This window comes from Zootoca vivipara, chromosome 12 (assembly GCF_965207765.1).
Source record: "Zootoca vivipara chromosome 12, rZooViv2.hap1.1, whole genome shotgun sequence".
NCBI lineage: Eukaryota > Metazoa > Chordata > Lepidosauria > Squamata > Lacertidae > Zootoca > Zootoca vivipara.
The window spans coordinates 14,937,277-14,962,750 of NC_142595.1; the positions used below are offsets into that span (position 1 = coordinate 14,937,277).

At 44.1% G+C, this 25,474-nt stretch overlaps 2 protein-coding genes across 2 annotated transcripts; both read left to right on the plus strand.

Annotated features, from left to right (window-relative positions):
* Positions 1 to 415: 415 nt before the first annotated feature.
* LOC118094584 (vomeronasal type-2 receptor 26-like) lies at positions 416 to 8,923 on the plus strand. The gene is made up of 4 exons (XM_035135113.3): positions 416 to 1,222; positions 2,685 to 2,912; positions 6,779 to 6,905; positions 8,025 to 8,923. The coding sequence occupies exons 1-4, from the start codon at positions 431 to 433 to the stop codon at positions 8,921 to 8,923; spliced, it is 2,046 nt and encodes a 681-aa protein (XP_034991004.3). The 5' UTR covers positions 416 to 430.
* Positions 8,924 to 10,893: 1,970 nt separating this feature from the next.
* On the plus strand, positions 10,894 to 25,039 carry LOC148683798 (vomeronasal type-2 receptor 26-like). Its single transcript, XM_088655803.1, has 4 exons — positions 10,894 to 11,205; positions 14,147 to 14,998; positions 22,265 to 22,391; positions 24,138 to 25,039. Exons 1-4 carry the CDS (start codon positions 10,894 to 10,896, stop codon positions 25,037 to 25,039), a joined length of 2,193 nt encoding a protein of 730 aa, XP_088511929.1.
* Positions 25,040 to 25,474: the final 435 nt, after the last annotated feature.

Consider the following 25,474-nt stretch of genomic DNA (forward strand, 5'->3'; position numbering starts at 1 on the left):
AACACACCTGGTCCTTGGGGAAGGAGGGGGCTCTGGCAAACTGTCCAGAGACAGCATGTCACTTGGCTGCTGTACTGTTTCCAACACATCTGACTCCTGTCTCTCTTCACTGCTACCTTGCTCCGGTTCAGCACCACCTGTTATTTCCCAGCTCCTTTTTCCTTCTCGGGTGTGACCTGTTTCAAACTACCCCACCATACTCTCCCCCCCCTCCTTCTCTCTGGAAGGTTCTTGGTTTGCTGCTCTCCACCACTTCTCCTCATCTGCCCAGCCCCTGACGGGCTTACAAAGCACAATTGTTTCGTCATTACTACCCACACATAATCAATGTTTCTACTGCATTAATGGGAAATCTGTTTCCTTTTAGCTCACTTATGGCTCATTTGCTCCAGAGGGTGCCAGTCAAAGCCAATCCACCTCCTTCTACAGGATGGTGCCCAATGAAGCCCACCAGTACACTGGGATTGTTGAGTTACTTCTGCAGTTTGGGTGGACATGGGTTGGGTTGCTCGTGGTAGAAAGTGAGAGTGGAGAGAAGTTTATGGAAATCCTGCAAACTCTGCTTCTCCAGAAAGGCATCTGCTTGGCCTTTTCAGAGAGAACTTCAAAAACCACATATTTTGAAGAGTATTACGACATGATACCCCAGTGGCTCCAATCCTATCACATTATTGCGGAAAGCAAAGCCAATGCTGTCGTTTTCTATGGAGAAGCCAAGTCCATGTTTTATTTGCAGGTATTGCTAGCGGCAGGGGAAGCGGAAAATGTGACATATTTGGCCAAGGTATGGATTATGACTGCTCAACTGGATTTCTCAGCAGTGGCCTTTCGAACGAGCCAGGATATGCAACCGTTTCATGGCTCCATATGCTTCACCATGCATTCAAATGAGGTGCAAGGATTCAAGAGCCTTCTTCGCTCCCTAAATCCTTTCATGGCAGGTGAAGATGGTTTTCTTCAGCAGTTCTGGCTCCAGACATTCTATTGTTTCTTTTCAAAATCTAGTACTGAGTTCAGTGAACCCTGCACAGGACAGGAGAAGCTGGACAGCCTCCCCTCGTCTGGCTTTGAGATGAGCCTGACTGGCCACAGCTACAGCATCTACAATGCTGTCTATGTTGTGGCACATGCTCTACATGATGCCATGTACAGATCCAGGGCAAAAGACAGAGGAGTTGTGAGAAGATGGAGACCGCAGCTTCAGAAATTGCAGCCTTGGCAGGTAATGGCTTCCTTTGGGGGGGGGCAGTATATCTTTTAATTATTATTTCATTTTATATTGTTGATACAGCAAAGAGAACAATTTTAACAACAGACAAAAATCGAAAGATGAATAACCAAACTGTAAAATAGGCAGGTAGAATGTGTAGTTGCACGTGAGTTAAATAAAGACTTTAAAGTCCAGATTAAGTCCAATTTTATCAGATCACCATGCATAGTTCCAGATTTGCCAGGTTTGTGGGGAGTTGCTTTGAAAATTTGGTTCTGCTGTATTTGTCAAATCATATAAAAGGGGTCTGGAGGTTCTGGTCCTTGTCAAAATCTCAAATTATTTGTGATTATCTCTGTTATAGCTAGATTCCAGAGTGAGCGGTACAAAGTGTCCAGCATTAGATTTTGGGCTGTGTTCTATTGAGTTGCAATTACTATTAATGCTGCCAGTATGATCTTGCCAATTCTTTTGCCAATATATTTACGTTGGTATCATCAAAAATACACAGCAACATTCATTCTGGACCACAAACAATAGGTTTTTTTTAGTAATATTTATCATTTCTGTGAAAATGGGATACAACCCACTCACCTGAGCTTCAGCTCTTCAAAACTAGGCAGCTAGGTGCGATTATTGTCAATGGCAATTTCTATCTCAACTAGAGTCTTAACAGGAACACCTGTTTTGCCTGTTCCTCCCTCAGTCTCACCCTCTCTCCATTTTCCTGTTCTTTCATTCAACTTCATGCATGTTTGCATGATGATTTTTGGAAGTCCCGTTTGAGCTTTGAAATACTCACATATACAGTGTGGCTTAGTCTTATGCGGAGGGATCTACAGAGGACAGAGAGATCAAAATTTGCCATTATTATTGCTATTGCTATTGTTTTTTTTAATTACAGTATATGAAATATTGTATACTGCCTTGGAAGAGGCAATGGCAATTTAAAGGCGATGCTGGATGTAAGAGAGAGGGTTTACAGGGAGCAACCCCCCATCATAACGTTCACCTCTTCGGAGAGCAACAGTGGGAGCAGCGAGTCAGGGAGGGAGAATCAGGAAGTTCAGGAGGCAGTGCCAGGGCTTGACAGAGTCCCGGAGGCCCAACTGCAGCCGGAGACCATGGAAGGAGAGGCGGAGCTGAGTCCTTTGGAGGTTGAAGGGAGACGCGTACCCTCAATGCCAGAGTTGAGACGGTCCAGCACCCGTAGAGCCAGGGGGAGGCGCTTTGGGTTACCCCGTCTTAAATGCTGGGCTAGAAACCGCCAGAAGCCATTGCAGGCTTCTGACTCGGATTAAGCAGACATGATCACAGACATTTTTGCAGTGTAAATAGCTTGCACAATAAAACTCATAAAATCCAGACGATGTGGAGCGTGTTTACTTGGGAGTAGCCACCAACATCTCTGACACTGAACATAAGATAAGTTTGAGTTTTAAACAATTGTCCTTTTCCTGCCCTCTCGATGCAGCTCCACCCTTTTCTTAGGAGCGCCTCATTTAACAACAGTGTGGGAGAAGAAGTGTCTTTTAGTGAGAACAGGGAATTAGAAGCCGGATTCGATATTACCAACTTGGTCACTTTCCCAAATAACTCCTTCCTCAGAGTCAAGGTCGGAAGGGTGAATCTCCAGGCTGCTCCAACCAAGGGATTTTCCATCAATGAAGACAAAATGGTGTGGCACAGAAGTTTTCAACAGGTGGGGCATGATTTCAGCAAATTGCAACTCCAGTGTGTCCTAAATGTGATGCTTGCATCTTTGAAGCATAGCAGAGACATGGACCCTGTATTCTTTCTTGCTTGCTGTTTATGAAAACCTCTTGTGAATGTTGTGGGGCTCTGATGCCCTGAAGCAGGCCAGGCCATTGTTCATTATCATATGCTTGTTTGTTTATTGCATTTTTATTCCACCTTTCCTCCAAGGAGCTCAATGTCATGTGCCTACTTCCCGTTTTATTCTAACAACAACCCTGTAAGGTAGGTTAGACTGAGAGAAGCAGTGATTGGCCCAAGGTCACCCAATGAGTTTCATGGCCAAGTGGGGATTTAGACCCTGGTCTTCCACTTCCCTGTCTAGCACATTCTTTAAAGATTTCTAGGCCAGCAGAGAGTGTCACCAACTTCTTTGGTGAGAAAGCAAGGGGAGTTGAGCCTGGAGACAGACTAGGCAGACTTCTGCAGAGAATGCCTGGTTTGGTGGCTAGTCATACTAACAGGCCCGGCTCTAGGTGCAATCCCGGTGTCGGCGCCGGAGCGATCTCCGCGCTTCAGCGCCAGGGCGCCCGACCTGCTCGACACAGCCCGGCATACTAAAGATATAGCAGCAGAAGTCTGGAAGAGTCCAGGACTATCCTTGTTTTTGAGGCTGCTTAACTCGTGTTACAATTGTCTCTAGGCCTAGTGTATTTAGTCTGGGGTTCTCAGCCCCTGTAATGATCTTAAGCAGGCAAGCAAGCCCCGATAATAATATTAATTATTATCCGGCAGTTTTATGTTACGTTTATTTACAAAAACACACCCAGAGCTTGGCTTCTCGCCTGCTTGCATTGAAACTCCGCCCTGCTCACAGCAGGAAGGACTCCAGATTTTCCCCTTCCCCTTTTGACCTTCCGTTGCACTCTGACCCTGTCCAATCTCCAAGCACGAGAACTGAGAGGCTGGCCTTCCCACTTCCACTAGACACGCTGCCTGTTCTCTACTTCTCTGCTGGTTGCCTAGCAGCACTCTGACTGTCTTCTAACTCTCCCGCTTCTTGAAGGCTACTTGTGTCCTCTTTGTGAAGGGGGGGGTCAAGTTCCCCCTTTCTGGCTCTACCAGCCAGCTTTCGCTCGCAGAGCCGGCCTCTCTCTCACTTAGCTCAATTTCCACGTAGCTTTAGTCTGCAGAGCAGACTACTCTCAAACTTAGTTCAATTTCCAAGTCTGACTCTTCCCCTGTGCAAAAGCTGAAAGAACCTGACATTGTTTATGGTAAGGTAAAGGTAAAGGGACCCCTGACCATTAGGTCCAGTCGTGACCGACTCTAGGGTTGCGCGCTCATCTCGCATTATTGGCCGAGGGAGCCAGCGTATAGCTTCCAGGTCATGTGGCCAGCATGACAAAGCCCCTTCTGGCAAACCAGAGCAGCACATGGAAACACCGTTTACCTTCCCGCTATAGCGGTTCCTATTTATCTACTTGCATTTTGATGTGCTTTCGAACTGCTAGGTTGGCAGGAGCTGGGACCAAGCAACGGGAGCTCACCCCGTCACAGGGATTCGAACCGCCGACCTTCTGATCAGCAAGCCCTAGGCTCAGTGGTTTAACCACAGCGCCACCTGGGTCCTGGTAGCTGCTTATTTAAACCACTTAGTATGTTAAAACATTCTTTCAACTCTACTTTAAAACCTTTTGAATTTAATAAGAAGTGTATTTTTCCAAATTCCGAAATAATATTAGTTCTGTTCACGTGGACTCCCTCCCTGCCTCCCTTTTATTTCTATTTAAAATATATATATATTGAAATTGCCATAAATTCATTTTCAGAGTCACAAAAACATATTCTGTCTCATTGTTGTTTAGTCGTTTAGTCGTGTCCGACTCTTCGTGACCCCATGGACCATAGCACGCCAGGCACTCCTGTCTTCCACTGCCTCCCGCAGTTTGGTCAAACTCATGTTCGTAGCTTCGAGAACACTGTCCAACCATCTCGTCCTCTGTCGTCCCCTTCTCCTAATGCCCTCCATCTTTCCCAACATCAAGGTCTTTTCCAAGGATTCTTCTCTTCTCATGAGGTGGCCAAAGTATTGGAGCCTCAACTTCACGATCTGTCCTTCCAGTGAGCACTCAGGGCTGATTTCCTTAAGAATGGATAGGTTTGACCTTCTTGCAGTCCATGGGACTCTCAAGAGTCTCCTCCAGCACCATAATTCAAAAGCATCAATTCTTCGGCGATCAGCCTTCTTTATGGTCCAGCTCTCACTTCCATACATCACTACTGGGAAAACCATAGCTTTAACTATACGGACCTTTGTAGGCAAGGTGATGTCTCTGCTTTTTAAGATGCTGTCTAGGTTTGTCATTGCTTTTCTCCCAAGAAGCAGGCGTCTTTTAATTTCGTGACTGCTGTCACCATCTGCAGTGATCAAGGAGCCCAAGAAAGTAAAATCTCTCACTGCCTTCATTTCTTCCCCTTCTATTTGCCAGGAGGTGATGGGACCAGTGGCCATGATCTTGGTTTTTTGGATGTTGAGCTTCAGACAATATTTTGCGCTCTCCTCTTTCACCCTCATTAAAAGGTTCTTTAATTCCTCCTCACTTTCTGCCATCAAGGTTGTGTCATCTGCATATCTGAGGTTGCTGATATTTCTTCCGGCAATCTTAATTCCTGCTTGGGATTCATCTAGTCCAGCCTTTCGCATGATGAATTCTGCATATAAGTTAAATAAGCAGGGATACAATATACAACCTTGTCGTACTCCTTTCCCAATTTTGAACCAATCAGTTGTTCCATATCCAGTTCTAACTGTAGCTTCTTGTCCCACATAGAGATTTCTCAGGAGACAGATGAGGTGATCAGGCACTCCCATTTCTTTAAGAACTTGCCATAGTTTGCTGTGGTCGACACAGTCAAAGGCTTTTGCATAGTCAATGAAGCAGAAGTAGACGTTTTTCTGGAACTCTCTAGCTTTCTCCATAATCCAGCGCATGTTTGCTATTTGGTCTCTGGTTCCTCTGCCCCTTCGAAATCCAGCTTGCACTTCTGGGAGTTCTCGGTCCACATACTGCCTAAGCCTGCCTTGTAGAATTTTAAGCATAACCTTGCTAGCGTGTGAAATGAGCGCAATTGTGCGGTAGTTGGAGCATTCTTTGGCACTGCCCTTCTTTGGAATTGGGATGTAGACTGATCTTCTCCAATCCTCTGGCCATTGCTGAGTTTTCCAAACTTGCTGGCATATTGGGTGTAGCACCTTAACAGCATCATCTTTTAAAATTTTAAATAGTTCAGCTGGAATAGTTCACTTCCACTGGCCTTGTTATTAGCAATGCTTTCTAAGGCCCATTTGACTTCACTCTCCAAGATGTCTGGCTCAAGGTCAGCAACCACACTACCTGAGGTGTACGAGACCTCCAGATCTTTCTGGTATAATCCCTCTGTGTATTCTTGCCACCTCTTCTTGATGTCTTCTGCTTCTGTTAGGTCCTTACCACTTTTGTCCTTTATTATGGTAATCTTTGTACGAAATGTTCCTTTCATATCTCCAATTTTCTTGAACAGATCTCTGGTTTTCCCCATTCTATTGTTTTCCTCTATTTCTTTGCATTGCTCATTTAAGAAGACCCTCTTGTCTCTCCTTGCTATTTTTTGGAAATCAGCATTCAGTTTCCTGTATCTTTCCCTATCTCCCTTGCATTTTGCTTGCCTCCTCTCCTCCGCTATTTGTAAGGCCTCGTTGGACAGCCAACGAGGCTGTCTGTCTCATTAGATGCCATTAAAGGCTGTTGACAGCTCATTGCTTTCAAAATTCTCTTAATATGCCATTTCTCCCACCCACTTGATCCCTTTATGGTTAATTCAAATTCACAGGTGCCACCCCTCTCTCAATGCAACAAAAAATGCCCTTCTGGTACTAGGAGAAAAAAGAAGGAAGGGGAGAAATTCTGCTGCTATGACTGTGATCCATGTTCAGAAGGCAAGATTTCACATCAGAAAGGTAGGAGACATTAGGTAGCTTTCAGATATGTGTCATATTAGATTTCCTGTGAAGCATCTGTAGCAGTGTGAAAGGTGTCACAATCGCTGCTATTGATGTACAGTCATACCTTGGTTTAAGTACGGTTTGGTTTGAGTACTTTCAGTTTAAGTACTCCGCGGACCTCTCTGGAACGGATTAATCCACTTTCCATTACTTTCAATGGGAAAGTTTGCTTCAGGTTAAGTATGCTTCAGGTTAAGTACAGATTTCTGGAACCAATTGTGTACTTAAACCGAGGTACCACTGTATTTGTGTTTTCCATGGTCATTGAACTTCACAGACTTGGAGCCCTTCATTGCAACCAGCTGATGGCACAGCAACGAGGCACAGCATTTTCAAAGAGGTGCTTTGCAAGCCCGAATGATCAGATGATGGTTGGGGTTTACAAAGCACACTTTTACCTGCCCTACACCTAACATCTGGGACGCATGTGGCGCTCTGGTTTAAACCACAGAGCCTAGGGCTTGTTGATCAGAAGGTCGGCGGTTTGAATCCTCACCACTGGGTGAGCTCCCATTGTTCGGTTCTAGCTCCTGCCCACCTAGCAGTTCAAAAGCACATCAAGGTGCAAGTAGAGAAATAGGTACTGCTCTGGCGGGAATGTAAATGGCATTTCTGTGTGCTGCTCTGGTTCACCAGAAGCGGCTTTGTCATGCTGGCCACATGACCTGGAAGCTGTCTGCGGGCAAACGGCGGATCCCTCAGTCTATAGAGCAAAATGAGCGACGCAACATCAGAGTCGTTCTCGACTGGACCTGGGTACCCTTACCTTTACCTTACACCTAACATCGGATATGTCATCAGATACAGGACTGGTAGGTGTAACTTGTTAAAATGGCCCCATGAACGAGAGGTCGTTTATCACTAGATTACCTGGGTGGTGATGGAGATTAGTTGGACCAGTGCACCTGCAGAGCACAGGCCTCCTACTGTCCTACACTTTCTTCCCATGCTAGTCACTCCTGTGTCTGAAAAGGATCGTCTCTCACACACCCAACTGAAAAGCCCCATACTGCCAGTAGGATACATACCTACTCTCAAGTGACACCCTTAAATGGAATCCTTTCTTCTTTTCAGACATGAATGACTGTGTTGGATGCTCAGAAGATCACTATCCAAACAAGAACCGAACACAATGCATTCCAAAGTTAATCAGCTTCTTGACGTTGGAAGAACCGCTTGGGATGAGCTTAGCTTTTGGTTCCGTTTTCTTCTCTTTACTCACAATTTTGTCCCTCGCCATCTTTAGGAGGCATCAGGACACACCGATTGTCAGGGCCAATAACCGGGACCTCACCTACGTTCTCCTCATCTCTCTCCTTCTCTGTTTTCTCTGTCCCCTCATCTTCCTCAGCCGACCAGACAGAGTGAGCTGCGTTCTCAGACAAATGGCTTTTGGTGTGGTTTTCACAGTGACTGTTTCTTGTGTGTTGGCCAAAACCATTACCGTTGTTCTGGCATTCATGGCCACCAAACCAGGATCCAGAATGAGAAAATGGGTGGGGAAAAGACTGGCAAGCTCCATTGTGTTGACTTGTACTATTATCCAAGCTGGTATTTGCACTGTGTGGCTGGGAACCTCTCCCCCATATCCCCATTTTGACAAGTGCTCTGTGATGGGAGAAATCATTCTGGAATGTAATGACGGGTCATCTGCCATGTTTTACTGTGTCCTGGGCTACATGGGCCTCCTGGCCATTGTCAGTTTCATTGTAGCATTTTTAGCCAGGAAACTGCCTGACAGCTTTAATGAGGCCAAATTCATCACCTTCAGCATGTTGTTGTTTTGTAGTGTTTGGATCTCCTTTGTTCCGGTCTACCTGAGCACCAAGGGGAAATACATGGTGGCTGTGGAGATCTTCTCCATCTTGGCCTCCAGTGCTGGCTTAATGGGCTCCATCTTTGCTCCCAAATGCTACATCATTGTGTTGAGGCCTGATCTGAACAGCAAGAAGCAGTTAATAAAGAAGAAATAAGAAAATATCTTGTTGTCACTATTTTTTGTTATGGGTAATGATTTTGCTGCTGACTCCATGACATAATTTTATTGTATTTGCTTGTTGAACTTTCTGTTTGCATTAAAATAAATAAATAAGCCATGTGTCGTCGTCCCCGAGATGTAGTCCTCACCTTTGGGGGCCCAAGGGCACATTTGGATAACTCAGGAACTCTTGTGGACACAAATACCCACCCACCCCCATTTCACAGAAGAAAGTGATGCCCAGAAACTCCACCTCCATCCTTTCTTATAACTTGAATCCATTGGTTTGGGGCCTACTCTCTGTAGCAGGAGACAAGCTTGCTGCATCTTCCATGTGACAGCCCTTGAAATATTTGAAGTTGGGTATCATATCTCCTCTCAGTCTCCTTTTTTCCAGGCTAAACATACCCAACTCCCTCAACTGTTGCTCATAAGGCTTGGTTTCCCACCCATCATCTTCCTGGTTGCCCTCCTCTGCACATGTTCAGCACACATCTTACCAGCTTTCTCACGAAAATATAATTTTTCAAAAGCTTGACTGAAATCAAGGTAGACTGAGGGATTATTCTGTGTGGATCATTGCAGCTTCACAGAGGATGTTGTCTTTGCTTCCAATGGACCAGCTGATGCAAAGGGAATCATTATTCTCTCCCCTGTTATTATCAATTACATGGTAATAATCTACTTCTGATTAGGCCTCCCTAGATTTCCAGGATTCAAGTCTAAAAAGAATTATAACCCTCTCTGCCATCCCAAGCAGATGCCAAGGTGCTTCTGACTCGTTTAGTGAGCTTTCCCCTGGAGTTGTATCCTAGGTCTTGGGAATTTAGCTGGTGCATATGGAGAATGCCATTTAAGGCAAGCTGCTGTGCTGAGGCTGTTTCTAGTGCCAATGCTGATTAGATGTCAACAGGGAAGTCTCTGCCTCGGAAAAAGTATGGCAGTGTTGATGCTGTTAATTTTCTCGCTGCTGCAAATGGCAAATCTGTCAAATGTCAATCGGAGCATCAATCACCTCCATATCCCACACAAGTACTATCAGCCAGGTGACCTTCTCATTGGTGCCCTTACTTCCCACATCCTGTCCTCTGTTGACTCTGAAACCTTCATACAATGGCCATCCATCCATCAGATTCTTAATCCATTGTAAGTATTTCAATTTTTCAATTCTCATGTGATATTAATTCCTAACCAAGTGGGCTCAGAAATGCATCCTATTTATTTTAGCTATGGGAATTTATTACTTATAGGGAGGGTTGCAAAATATCCCCCACCCCCCAGAACATAGGATCAATCTTAGACTTAACCCTCCCCACCACCTGAATTTTAACATCTAAAACGATCAAAGACTGACAATAAATTTCTAGTCTCTGGTTTATTCCAGTTTGTAGGAATGAGGTGGATTATCTAGGATCCAGCTTGGAAGCAAAGAAAGAGTAGTCTTCCAGTGAGATATGACATTATGACCTCCAAGCCAGATTGAAGATTTAGATTATGCCTTCCTAGAGTAGATTATGAAACAAGAGATAAAGTTGTCATAGGAGACCTCAACTTCCCCAATATCTATTGGAACTCAAACTCTGCCAAGACTGTAAGGTCCAAGAAATTGCTCCATTGCCTTGGGATTCAAGATTTCTTTAACCGATTGGAGAACTGGGTTAACAAAATGAATTTCAATAGGGACAAATGTAAGGTTCTGCACTTAGGCAGGAAGGACCAACTTCACAAATATAAGATGAAGGACACCTCTGGCTAGGATCTAGCAATCATAGTGGAACTCAAGCTTCACTTGAGTGAAGAATGTGATGCAGTTTTTGCTGTGTGTGTGTGTGTTTAAACCAAATTCTTTATTGGTTTAATTAAATCTGCCTGTAAACTGCCTTGTTATTCCCTAGCACAGAAAGGCAGGGAAGATAAGTTTCCTTAAACAGATCGATAAAAAATGCTACACAGCAAAACGGTTTGATGTCCAACTCTCATTGCAGTGTTGTACCAAAATACTATCAGCAAATTTTGGCCCTGGTCTTTGCAGTCAAGGAAATCAACAAGAATTCCAATATATTACCTAATGTCACATTAGGATTCCACATCTTTGATAGTTACTTCAGTGAAAGGATGACCTACTGGGCCACTTTGGAGCTACTCTCTACACACTATAGATTTGTACCCAACTACCAGTGTGACAAACAGAAAAATCTGATGGCAGTCATTGGGGGTCTTGACTTTGAGATTTCCCTCCACATGGCCGCTATCTTAGGTGTCTACAAGATTCCCCAGGTAAGAGACAAACATGGTGACTTCCCCTCATTCTTCTTTCCTGTGTCCTGTTGGTTAAAACTTATCTTCTTCCCGGCCGGGCTGGCACCTTTAACATTGTTAGACTCCTATCATTCTAACTGGAAAGTCTCCCCGTTTGAAAAGATAAGAAGCCTTGGACTCTCTCCGCAGATCTTGATTGAGGCAGGATACGAGAGAGCCAGGACTTTAATTCGCCAGCGTATCTGGGACGTAGAATTACAATGATGCCACATGAGCGAAATGATCAAATATTCAGTAATAAGGGACTATGGGAGAGGTTTCTCTCCAGCTAACTACCTATCTGTCAGAAATTAAGATACCCAAATACCCTCGTCAGATTAAATGTTCTCCCTTCTGCCTTACTACAGGGCAGATTTGAGGGTAAACCATATACAGCACGGGTCTGCCCTTGTGGCTCGATGGAGGTAGAAACTGCTTCACATGTACTATTACGTTGTCATCTGTATGAGGATATACGTTTGACTTTTATTACACCTGTTTTGCAAAAGTCCATGAAAGAATCCGAACACCATAGTTTAAAACTACTGCTAGAGGACAAGAATCCCAAGACTGCATTAAATGTAGCCAAATTTTGTGTGTCTGCAATCAATCGCAGGAAGCTAGTGGTATCCCATAATGATCAAACCCCTAAATGTTAATTACAGGGGGTACGCTAATAAGTAATTTCAAATTTTATATTTAAATCCTTGTTATATTCACACTGTCCTTGTATTTTTGATATGTTTTATGATCTGTGATATTGTGCGTGTTGATGCTGGTCTGCAACCGTATTAATAAAATCATTCATTCATTCACACCTGGTCCTTGGGGAAGGAGGGGGCTCTGGCAAACTGTCCAGAGACAGCATGTCACTTGGCTGCTGTACTGTTTCTAACACATCCGACTCCTGTCTCTCTTCACTGCTACCTTGCTCCGGTTCTTCACCACCTGTTAATTCAATTCAATTTTATTTACGGTCACAGACCAGCTCACATACAGAATAAAAAAAATCATAAAACTCAATGGTGTTGCATTAAAATTTACACGGCAGGGACGGTACACGTGTATATATTACAGCATTTAGAATATGTAAATTAAAACTGGGTCACTAAAATATAGCCTAAAATTGCCGTTGGGGCCCTTTATCATTGTGGTGACACCGCTTGTTCCCTGAGTTTTATGGCAGTCGCACAAAAATTGGCTACTTTTATTGTAATCTCAGGGTCCTTATCTTCTACAAGGAATTTTAGGCATTGGGATTCGGAGTCATTTGAGAAATTCTGCATAACAGGAGAAATGAAAACCCGGCGTTTGTCACTGTAGAAACGGCAGCGTAATGAAACGTGGGAGGCAGTTTCTACCTCCGACATACCGCAGGGACAGACTCGTTCCACATACGGTGGAACCTCAGTTTATGAACACCTCGGTTTATGAATTTTCAGTTTACGAACGCCGCAGACCCATCTGGAACGGATTAATTCACTTTCCATTACTTTCAATGGGAAAGTTCGCTTCAGTTTATGAACGCTTCAGTTTAAGTACTCTGCGGACCGTCTGGAACAGATTAATCCACTTTCCATTACTTTCAATGGGAAAGTTCGCTTCAGTTTATGAACGCTTCAGTTTATGAACAGACTTCCGGAACCAATTGTGTTCATAAACCGAGGTACCACTGTATGGTTTACTTGCGAATCTTCCCTGCAGTAAAGCAGATGGCAGTACATTAAATCTAACAAGGGTAAATGCCCATCTGTATTTAGGTACTGTATTTGTAATTTTGACAAATACTTTGCTGGGGAAAATCCTCTCCCATTATCTTTTATGGCTGGATGTTTATTCATCTCGCTCACATGGCATTGCAGTTCCACATCCAAAACTCATTGGCGGATTATTGCTCTTGCTTTCTCGTATCCCAGTAATGGCAAACCTATGACACATGTGTCAGACGTGACACGCAGAGCCCTCACTGCTGGCATGCGCCCCATCAGCCCATTCACACTGTTGTTGTCCCCCCCCCCATTTGTTCTCCCGCTCCTCCTACAGCTCGTCTCCACTAGAGCTTGTCTCCACTACAGTTTGTCTCCGCTGTTAAAACCCGGATCCTTTGTTGTTGCTGGTAGCCAGTGATTGGTTTTTAACCCTTTCTGTGCTGTTTTTTCTGGTGCTTTGGCAGACTATGATTGGGTGTAACAGTGTTAGTTTTTTAACCCGTTCTGTGCTGGGTTTTTTTTTGCGCTTTGGCAGACTATGTCGGTGCTGTGTGTTAGTTCCAGCGAAGGTATTATTCATCATTTATTTCTGTTCTCTTCCCCCCCCTAAAAGCTCAGCAGCTTTGGGGCACACACCCTAAAAACCTCCAAAACTTTGGTCAGCAGCTCCTTCCAAAAAAGCTCAATAGCTCTGGGCACTTTGTGATAAATAGGGGGTTTTTTTGTTTGGTTTGGTTAAATAATTAGTTTTTGGTTTATTAAATACAGTTATATATTACAATTATACATTTTTGTTATTTAAACTATATCGCAAAATTATGGGTTTTTTTCTCAAAGTGACACACCACCCGAGTTATGCTCGGTTTTTTGGCGAATTTTGACACACCAAGCTCAAAAGGTTGCCCATCACTGTCGTAGCCTGCAGCTATCAAGGCCTGTGGGGAGAATCCCAAGTCTCACCACCTGTTATTTCCCAGCTCCTTTTTCCTTCTCGGGTATGACCCGTCTCAAACCACCCCACCATACTCTCCCCCCCCCCTTCGTTCTCTCTGGAAGGTTCTTGGGGTGCTGCTCTCCACCACTCCTCCTCATCTGCCCAGTCCCTGACGGGCTTACTAAGACAGTGGGTCCAAAGCACAATTGTTTCATCATTACTACCCACACATAATCAATGTTTCTACTGCATTAACGGGAAATCTGTTTCCTTTTAGCTCACTTATGGCTCATTTGCTCCAGAGGGTGCCAGTCAAAGCCAATCCACCTCCTTCTACAGGATGGTGCCCAATGAAGCCCATCAGTACACTGGGATTGTTGAGTTACTTCTGCACTTTGGTTGGACTTGGGTTGGGTTGCTTGCGGTGGATAGTGAGAGTGGAGAGAAGTTTATGGAAATCCTGCAAACTCTGCTTTTCCAGAGAGGCATCTGCTTGGCCTTTTCAGAGAGAACTTCGAAAGGCACATATTTTGAAGAGTATTACGACATGATACCCCAGTGGCTCCAATCCTATCATGCTATTGCGGAAAGCAAAGCCAATGCTGTCGTTGTCTATGGAGAAGCCAAGTCCATGTTTTATTTGCAATTATCGCTAGCAGCAGGGGAAGCGGAAAATGTGACATCTTTGGCCAAGGTATGGATTATGACTGCTCAACTGGATTTCTCAGCAGTGGCCTTTCGAACGAGCCAGGATATGCGACCATTTCATGGCTCCATATGCTTCACCGTGCACTCAAATGAGGTGCAAGGATTCAAGACCCTTCTTCGCTCCCTAAATCCTTTCACGGCAGGTGATGATGGTTTTCTTCAGCAGTTCTGGCAACAGACATTCCATTGTTCCTTTCCAAATTCCATTGCTGAGTTCAGTGAAACCTGCACAGGACAGGAGAAGCTGGACAGCCTCCCCTCGTCTGGCTTTGAGATGAGCATGACTGGCCACAGCTACAGCATCTTCAATGCTGTCTATGTTGTGGCACATGCTCTACATGCCATGTTCCAGTCCTGGTCGAAAGACAGAGGAATTGTGAGAGGATGGAGACCGCAGCTTCAGAATTTGCAGCCTTGGCAGGTAATGGCACTCCCCCCGTATATCTTTTAATTATTATTTCATTTTATATTGTTGATAAAGCAAAGAGAACAATTTTAACAACAGACAAAAATCGAAAGATGAATAACCAAACTGTAAAATAGGCAGGTAGAATGTGTAGTTGCACGTGAGTTAAAAGACGCCTTTTTGGACACCACGAAGATAAAAATTTCTGGGTTTTCCTACTGGTTTCCCCGAGTAAAAGCAGTCAAAATCTGTGCCAACTACTTGGTGGAGATCACTGATCCCACCCTTTGGAGAGCTTTTACTATGGCGCGGTTTCAAACATTGCCAACTGCATATCTGACCGGTAGATTCACAAAAACCCCAGTAGAACATCGTTTATGCCCTTGCTTATGAAAATTAAAGAGGATCTTATACATTACCTCCTCTATTGCCCCATTTGATCGGGCTTTAGAGACGCAATGCTGCAAATTATACCCAACTCTATAATCAATCCTGAAGATAGAGTAAAATTTTTGTTAGTTGATGCAAACCCACGAATTAACCATGCGGTAGCGGTTTTTGTGATGAAGGCCATGAAAGCCAGGGAAAGATTTATGGATGACAATGTAAAGACCCCTTCATCGTCTGTTTAACTCGTTGCTTGTTTTCCTTCTCTTCCTGTTTTGTGGGATGAAGGTTTTGTTGGGATAGTATGCAATGAATTTTAATATTTTTAATTATTGTTGTGTTGATATTTGTGTACAGGCATGGTCCTCACAATAAACAGATTTGTTGTTGGGGGAAAAATAAAGACTTAAGTTCAATTTAATCGGATCACCAAGCATAGTTCCAGATTTGCCATGGTGTTTTGAAAATGTTGGTTCTGCTGTATGTGCTCTCTATTTTGTGCTGCATGCTCTACACCAGCGTTTCTCAACCGCTGTTCCGCGGCACACTAGTGTGCCGCAAGACGCTGGCTGGTGTGCCGCGACGTGCGGCGACGAGAAGGGCGATTTGCATTGTCACGTGCCTGGCGGCCGCCAATACACAGCACTGACCCACCGGAAAGCAATATTTCTCCTCCTCTTTCCCAAAGCTCAGTGCAAACGAGCCTGGCGGCCGCCAATACACACCACTGACCCGCCGGAAAGCAATATTTGGCAAGTGTTTCTTACAGTCATAATTACAATATAGGGCGGCACAGAGTTAAATTTTTTAACTTTTTTAATGGTGGTGTGCCTCGTGATTTTTTTCACGGAACAAGTGTGCCGTGGCCCAAAAAAGGTTGAGAAACACTGCTCTACACGATCTCATGGACAGACTCAGGGCAAAAGACAGGAATGGTGAGAGGCGGGAGACTTCAGCCTTGGCAGGTGGTAGCTTTCTTGAGACATTGTTCTTGCATTGTCATAAGATCTTAGAAATGAAATCAGGGGGCATGTCGAACAGTGTCCTGCAACCAAGCGAAGAAGATAACTCCCCAGGTATTTTTTTCTCTTCTAATTTTTTCAAATAGAGCAGAAGAAACACCCTCAGCTGTCCTTAACAATAAAGACAGGGCTTTTTATTTTTTCCAGTTCTGGCACCTCTCAGGTAGGCGCCATTGCCATTCTAAGAGAACGAGGGAAGTGTTCGTGGTGATTTCCAGCACCCTTTTTTTTCTAGAAAAGCAGCAATGAATAAAGATATTCCATTTGATCTTGTCTTAAACCTGTAAATTAATATAGGTTGTCCACTGTTGAAATAGGTAGCCAAATCAGATTGGTATCCAAATGTAGAAGGGGCCCTGATTCTACAATTCCATGAGTAATAATTACTAAAATTTAAATTTTTAAAATAGCAATGCAAACTATCTTATTGTAGATGGTGACGAGGTGGACCAATGAATTTGCTCAGTCTGCTCTCCAGGGGCTATCGGTTGGTGGGCAACTTTAAGGCCCCTGTTACTTTTCCTTCCACAGTGGACAGAAAAATATAAGAGAAATTTGAGGAGGAGGAGGAAGAGAGGAGGATTATTGCACTTTGTGAAATTTCTTTGTGGGAAGCCATGACTGTTGAAGTGATATAAAATGCTATCACTGTATGGTGCTGATATCTTGCTGGTTTTATATGCTTGACGGAGAGTGGCATGTAAAATCGGTCTTGTACTGAAGAAAGAGGTTGAAAAGCCCAGAAATAAATTTGGATTAGTAGCATCTAGAGCTGCAAATACTGATTTTAAGGGAAACAAAAGGAATTCAAGCCTTTGAACTGAAAGAAGTATCCAGCTTGACTGGGCTCTCCCTTTGGAAGTTTGCTTTAATCCCAGAACAACTAGGGATTATTATTATTATTATTATTATTATTATTATTATTATTATTATTTATACCCCGCCCATCTGGCTGAGTTTCCCCAGCCACTCTGGGTGGCTTACAACAGAACATTAGAATGAAACAATCTATTAAACATTAAAAGCTTCCCTAAAGAGTTTTAAAGGGTCCAATGCCATATATTTTGCAATAGGAAAGAAGTGTAATAACAAATCAGTTATTGTCAACTTAAATTATGGTTTTATATTGATATCTATGTGTTTAGTTCACTGATGAGCTATGTACCATCAAGCTGCTGGTTGCTTAATTAACATCTGGCGTGTAATTGCAAAAGTTAGATATTTAGGGAGAAAGGAGGCAACAACCATTGCTGTCGCTTGTGGTCTATATTTGGAATTGAAGTAATTCATGCTGGGTGAACTGATTACATTGATCCTTCACCAGAAATTAATAAGTGATATTCTTTGCCTATGCACTTGTGCCTTTCTGCCCCCAAAGCTAAGCATGAAAGGCCTGAATCTCCTTTGCAGACGCTATGATGGAAGTCACCTGACTGGGAGCATTGTGAACATCAGCCACAGGGTGGCAGGCTAATAGGAGGCAATGAGAGCTGCCTTTGCCAAGCAGGTATCAATCTGAGTGCCTTGCCCCTGGCAGAGCAATCTCCTACATCTGGTCCTGAGCCGATGGGACCTACTCATATTGAAATACTGCCCCTCAAACTTAGATTCAGATTAGGCCAAACTTAGATTCACAAAATGTTTAGGGGTATGCGTACCCCTGCGTCCCACCAGAAAAAAGCACTGTTTATATTGTTGCCCAAAGTGTAAAGAACAATTAATGTATGTTAATTAAGAATACTATGATTGATGTATTGAAATTCAACTCATGTAAGGGAACGAATGATCTCCCTTCTTAGTTTAAATTGGCTATGCAACATATCTGGAATGACGATAATTCATGCCATGTTTCTGCTCCTAAGGCTTGCTTATATAAGAATGTAATTAATTTGAAATATACTCGGAGTCGAGAGTGAATTTCATGCTCTTTATTCAGCTCATAGTCATCAAGGAGAAGAAGAGAAGAATGGCTCTTTCCCCAAAACCATCTGCTTATATACATTATTTACACAATGGGCCTTGCGTGATTGGCTACTTCAGGGCTACACCTGTGGGCCAATCAGGTTGTGGATTGACTTCTGCCTGCAGCCTGATTGGCTGCTCCTACAGGCCAATCAGGTTGCAGATTCACTTCTGCCAACTGCCTGATTGGCTGCTCCTGCAGGCCAATCAGGTTGCGGATTCACTTCCACCTGGAGTTGGATTGGGTAGCTGCTGCGGACCAATCAGACTGCTGATTCTGAATCCTATTGTTCTAGGATTCACCTCAGTACATAACACCATTGTCATTTGCTTTTGCCATTAGCATGAAAAGTAATCAGCTGTATTAGTAGCCATCAAACGCGGAAAAGCACCAAGGGGTGGTGTGTATTGCCCGAAATATGCAGAAGGTGGTGCTTCTGGTTTTTGATGCTGCTGCATATATCTGCTGTAGCATCACGGCTGCCAAACACTTGCGTAGCCTGGCAAGGACAGGATGGCTGAGGCTTGAACTGAGCTCTGGCTCGGCCCCAAGGACAGAATACCTGCCTTGCTTGAGAACAGAGGAAGTACAGTGGTACCTCTGGTTACAAACGCTTTAGGTTACGAACTCCACTAACCCAGAAGTAGCTGCTCCTGGTTGTGAACTTTGCCCCAGGATGCGAATGGAAATTGCACGCCTCTGACGGCCCCATTAATGAAAGCACACCTCAGGTTAAGAACAGTTCCAGCTTAAGAACGGACCTCCGAAACAAATTAAGTTCGTAACAACCAGGGGTACCATTGTAACCTTGCTCCGAGCCACCCACATAGATAAGGAAGGATGGGAACATCTGCTGATCTTTGCATCGCCACAGCCCTAGAAGGGTAAAAAAGCGCTGCGTTGGATAAGATGGGATAATCTCACCTTTGAAACATCCCAGGAAGATGCCAGTGTTTTGGACTTGATCAGGATACCATCCTGTCAGGTTGCCAGCTTGCTGCTTCAGAGATCCCAGCAGCAGTGGGACATGTTGGGCCTTATCAGGGAGCTGCGCGGGACAGCTGTTCTTCAGAAACAGAAGGGGTGAATTGCTGAGCTTTGTTCCGTAAAGCATAGCTACTTTGCTTATCTTGGATGTTATTCTACAAATTATATATATGTTATTTAGCTGTTATATTCTATAATATTATTAGCTTTGTAGATAAAGGTATAGGGACCCCTGACTGTTAGGTCCAGTCGCAGACAACTCTGGGGTTGTGGCGCTCATCTCGCTTTATTGGCGTACAGTCATGTGGCCAGCATGACTAAGCCGCTTCTGGCGAACCAGAGCAGTGCACAGAAACACCATTTACCTTTCTGCCAGAGTGGTACCTATTTATCTACTTGCACTTGATGTGCTTTTGAAGTGCTAGGTTGGCAGGAGCAGGGACCGAACAATGGAAACTCACCCCGTTGCGGGGATTCGAACCACTGCCCTTCTGATCGGCAAGCCCTAGACTCTGTGGTTTAACCCACAGTGCCACCTGTGTCCCTATTAGCTTTATACATCATATTAATTATTAGATTGTGTTGTTGTTGTTGTTTAGTCGTTTAGTCGTGTCCGACTCTTCGTGACCCCATGGTTACCAAATAACAAAAGGGTCCTTCTTACACCAAATAGCTTGTCTCCCCCTCCATTCACTGACATCCAAGGAACCCTTTGCTTTCTTGGTGTTTCCATGGCTGGGTGACCACTAGGGGCAAGACAGGTGTATTTTATGAAATTCTACACACCGCATTTTAGAGGCATTGATAGTCTAAAAGATGGTGCATGAAATTAATTTGAGTTTTAAACAATTGTCCGTTTCATTTCAATGCAGCTCCACCCATTTCTTAGGAGCGCCTCATTTAACAACAGTGTGGGAGAAGAAGTGTCTTTCAATGAGAATCAGGAACTAGAAACTGGATTCGATATTACCAACTTGGTCACTTTCCCAAATAACTCCTTCATCAGAATCCAGGTTGGATGGGTGAATTTGGATGCTCCCCCAGGAAAGGGGTTTTCCATCAATGAGGACAAAATGGTGTGGCACAGGAGTTTTCACCAGGTGGGGAATATTTCAGCAAATCACAACCTAGAAGTGTCCTAAATTAATGTCATTGTAGCATAGTTGGGACGTGGATCCTGTATACTTTTGTACTTACTTCTTATGCAGGATTGCTCAAATGTAGTGAGGCTGTCAGCTAGATAGAGACATTACATTCTGTTCCAGTGCTAAAGAGAATTATTTAAAGTTTTGGAGATGAGCTGAGTGGTATCTAAGTCTAACCTGCAGCAAACCTCTTTAGAAAGCAGCCAAGGGGAAGCTGGGCCTGCGGATAGCACAGGCCGACTTCAGGAGAAAACACTTGGCTACTTAGGGATAATAATGTTAAAATATGAATTGATCGGCTTCTTCCTTAAATTACACTTAGTCATTTAAAACGGTTCCTTTTAACTGCAGGTTAAAACTCTGATAAGTTTGCAAAAATGTATTTTTCCAAGCAATTTGGTCATTAAAGTTACTATTCCAAGCAATTTGGTCATTAAAATTCTAATCTCTCCTTTTCAAAAAATATTCTTGTTGAAATGGCCATAACTTCAACTGGGATATAAGGACATCTTTAGTCACATTGGTAACAGATGCCATTATAAAAAAATTCCTTCAGTAGCACCTTAAAGACCAACTAAGTTTATATTTTGGTATGAGCTTTCGTGTGCATGCACACTTCTTCAGATACACTAGAAACAGAAGTGTCAGACCCTATATATATACAGAGGGTGGTGGGGGTGGGTGGGAATGGGTGGTGGGCTGATGGGAGTGATGGGAGCTCATACCAAAATAAATACTTAGTTGGTCTTTAAGGTGCTACTGAAGGAAGGAACCATAAGACTGAAAAACCAGTAGGAGAACACTTCAATCTCCCAGGACATTCTATACAAGATCTCAAAGCAGCTGTTTTATTACAGAGAAATTTCAGGAACAGACTGGAAAGAGAAGTTGCTGAATTGGAAATCATTACCAAGCTTAAAACCATGGAAGCACCTGGGATGAATAGAGACATCGGATTCTTATCTCATTATGCATGATCAAGCTCTCTTTAGCACCTCAGCCCAGGACTAATTGCAGCCATCAGCAGCCATTAACAGCCATCTCCAGGTTTACCACTCCCATCAGCCCACCACCCATTCCCACCCACCCCCACCACCCTCTGTATATATATAGGGTCTGACACTTCTGTTTCTAGTGTATCTGAAGAAGTGTGCATGCACACGAAAGCTCATACCAAAATATAAACTTAGTTGGTCTTTAAGGTGCTACTGAAGGAATTTTTTTATTTTGCTTCGACTCAGACCAACACGGCTACCTACCTGTTACTAGATGCCATTATGGCTCTTAGGTAAAGGTAAAGGGACTCCTGACCATTAGGTCCAGTCGTGGACAACTCTGGGGTTGCGGTGCGCATCTCGTTTTATTGGCAGAGGGAGCTGGCGTACAGCATGACTAAGCTGCTTCTGGCGAACCAGAGCAGCGCACAGAAACGCTGTTGACCTTCCCGCCATGCACTTTGACGTGCTTTCGAAGTGCTAGGTTGGCAGGAGCTGGGACCGAACAATGGGAGCTCACCCTGTCGCGGGGATTCGAACCGCCGACCTTCTGATTGGCAAGCCCTAGGCTCTGTGGTTTAACCCACAGCGCCACCCATGTCCCTATTATGGCTCTTAGGCTGCAGTAAAATTCATTTGCATTCAAAATATTCTTAGTATTCAGTGGGCCATTTCTCCAATCCACTTCATTGCTCGTAGCCCAGAAAATGGAATTCAGCTTCTCCAAAAGCCAACAATTTTCTGTGCACTTAACTGCTTTCATACTTAATTCAAACTGGCAGGTGCCACCCCTCTCTCTTTGCAACAAAAAATGCCCTCCTGGTTCCAGCAGAAAGAAGAAGGAGGGGGAGAAATTCTGCTGCTATGACTGTGCCCAATGTCCCGAAGGCAAGATTTCATTTCAGAATGGTATGAGGCACTATTCTTTTGCTCTCAGCTTTGCAGTTCCTCACCACAGTCAGCCAGTGATCAGGTTTGCAAAGGGACAACAGCACTTGGAAATAGACCCAACCATCAACTAATCACCAGGGCTTGCAAAGTGCAATTTTACCTGCCCTACTCCTAAAAGCCTAGGTGTGAATTGTCCCAAAAAGCATCATTGGCAAGAGGTTCTCTAGCACTAGATTATCTGGACAGCAATGGGGGCGGGGGAGTGGATATTTGTTCTGCCAATGCATCTGTAGAGCACAGGTCTCCTGTCATGCCCCCTCACCATCCAGGGAAGCAGCAGAGATCTTGCAGTCAGGAAGGGTGCTCTAGGGCAGTGTTTCCCAACCTTGTGCCTCCAGATGTTTTGGGACTACAACTCCCAACATCCCTAGCTAGCAAGACCAGTGGTCAGGAATGATGGGAATTGTAGTCCGAAAACAGCTGGAGGCACATGGTTGGGAAACGCTGCTCTAGGGCACTGCGTTCCCATGCAGCTCACTCCTGAGGAAAAACTCTAGTACAGCCAAGTTGTGTATATATTATAAAAACAGAATAAATTTTGATGATATGCAATGCAACGTCCAGACGCTTTATATTCAAATCAGCTTGACTTTCATAATCATATAACTGAGAAGAACATATCTACAATCTCATAGTTATTTCACTTTGTTCCTTATAGTGAGTAAAGGTTTCTCCGTATTAACATATTGGGATCCTCTTTTCAGCAGTCATTCTCTCTCTCTCTCTCTCTCTCTCTCTCTCTCTCTCTCTCTCTCTCTCTCTCTCTCACACACACACACACACACACACAGAGAGAGAGAGAGAGGTGTTAAAAAATGACAGTTACTTGAATAACAGTCACAACAGAATGGAATGCCTCCCTTATGTGATTCACAGTCAGCCAATCACACGAGAGAGAGCTACTGCTAAAGGAAAAAAACCACACACAACAATTCGAATAAGCAAACATTCCCATTTCGGGAAATTAAACCATTATCCTTAACAGATGAGTCCCTTACTGCTTGTAGAATGGGTAGCTCTCATATATAGACCCCTCACCTGTGATAACCCCCTCAGACAGACACGTCTCAGGAGGCCCTGACCCAACTTACTGGATCCCTCCCTGGCATTTTCAGCTGGCAACTCCTCAAACCTCTCCCACCTTTCCTCCTGATCCAACCACTCCTCCAGGGCATGTTCTCAGTGCTCGTGAAAGTAAGAAGCAGCAATCCTCTGCTGTCAGAAGGGGGCTGCAGAGCACCAACCTCACACACCAGGGATGGCCAACTCCCAAGAGACTGCGATCTACTCACAGAGTTAAGAACTGGGAGTGATCTACCCCTTTTTGGGGTTCAGGTCAAAGTTGTTGAGCTTTTTTCAGGGAGGAGGTACCAACCAAACCAAACCAAAGTAAAGTTTATTGTGAGGACTAAGCCTTTACACAAATATCTACATAACAGGAGGAGGTAAAATGTTGAGCTTTTTTGGGGGGAGCCACAGTTGTTAAGCTTCTTTTGGGGGAGCCAATGATGTACCAGTGATCTACCGCAGACATCCAGTGATCTACCGGTAGATCACGATCTACCTGTTGGACATGCCTGTCCCACACCAATCACTTCTGTGTCTGGCTAGGGACACCTCTCGAGACATCCAAGTTGAGGTACTGCATGAGTAGGTGCCCTCAAATACACTTGACTAACATTCAATTCTTTGTTTCCCCCCCAGACATGAATGACTGTGTCGGATGCTCAGAAGGTCACTATCCAAACAAAGACCAAACACAATGTATTCCAAAGGCAATAAGCTTCTTGACATTTGAAGAACCTTTGGGGATGAGCTTAGCTTTCTTCGCTGCTTTTTTCTCACTGCTCACAATATTGGTCCTAGTCATCTTCATTACACATCAGAACACACCCCTCGTCAGGGCCAACAACCGGAATCTGACTTATATGCTCCTCACCTCTCTTCTGCTCTGCTTTCTTTGCCCCTTCATCTTCATCAGCCCCCCGGGCACAGTGACTTGCCTTCTTCGACAAGTGAATTTTGGTGTCATTTTCACAGTGACTGTTTCTTGTGTGTTGGCCAAAACCATCACTGTGGTTCTGGCCTTTGGGGTCACCAAACCAGGATCCAGAATGAGGAAGTGGGTGGGGAAAAGACTGGGAAGCACCGTTGTGCTTTCTTGTTCCCTTATCCAAATTGGTATTTGTACTGTGTGGTTAGGAACCTCTCCACCTTTACCCAGTTCTGACTTGCACTCTGCGATGGACAAAATAATACTAGACTGTAATGAGGGATCGGCTGTCATGTTTTACTGTGTCCTGGGCTACATGAGCCTCCTGGCCATTGTCAGTTTTGTTGTAGCCTTTTTAGCCAGGAAACTGCCCGACAGCTTCAATGAGGCCAAATTCATCACCTTCAGCATGTTGTTGTTCTGTAGTGTTTGGATCTCCTTTGTTCCGGTCTACCTGAGCACCAAGGGGAAATACACGGTGGCTGTGGAGATCTTCTCCATCTTGGCCTCCAGTGTTGGCTTATTAGGTTTCATCTTTTCCCCCAAATGCTACATCATTGTGATGAGGCCTGATCTAAATGACAAACAGCAGTTAATAAGGAGGAAAAAGTAATGTATCCCAGTGCCAGTCTTTTATTTCAGACCACTTTATAGTTAATATTCATATGCTCTCCATCATACTGTTACTTTGTGTTAATTGCTTTGTACCATTTTTGTTGTCAGTGACCATTAAAGCCTAGGAATTATCCATGTGCTGAAACTACATGCCTTATGAGGAACGGCTTAGGGAGCTGGGTATGTTTAGCCTGGAGAAGAGAAGGTTGAGGGGTGATATGATAGCCATGTTCAAATATATGAAAGGATGTCATATAGAGGAGGGAGAAAGGTTGTTTTCTGCTGCTCCAGAGAAGCGGACATGGAGCAATGGAATCAAACTACTGTACAAGAAAGAAGATTCCACCTAAACATTAGGAAGAACTTCCTGACAGTAAGAGCTGTTCGGCAGTGGAATTTGCTACGAAGGAGTGTGGTGGAGTCTCCTTCTTTG

Bases quoted from the DNA above. Each gene is read 5' to 3' on its own strand.
- LOC118094584 (XM_035135113.3), top strand. From the start codon at position 431: ATGGTGCCCAATGAAGCCCACCAGTACACTGGGATTGTTGAGTTACTT. The intron at 1,223-2,684 runs GTAATGGCTTCC...CTCTCGATGCAG, and splicing joins AGAAATTGCAGCCTTGGCAG to CTCCACCCTTTTCTTAGGAG. The intron at 6,906-8,024 runs GTAGGAGACATT...TCTTCTTTTCAG, and splicing joins CAAGATTTCACATCAGAAAG to ACATGAATGACTGTGTTGGA.
- LOC148683798 (XM_088655803.1), top strand. From the start codon at position 10,894: ATGTCCAACTCTCATTGCAGTGTTGTACCAAAATACTATCAGCAAATT. The intron at 11,206-14,146 runs GTAAGAGACAAA...GTTTCCTTTTAG, and splicing joins GTGTCTACAAGATTCCCCAG to CTCACTTATGGCTCATTTGC. The intron at 14,999-22,264 runs GTAATGGCACTC...TCAAACTGGCAG, and splicing joins AGAATTTGCAGCCTTGGCAG to GTGCCACCCCTCTCTCTTTG.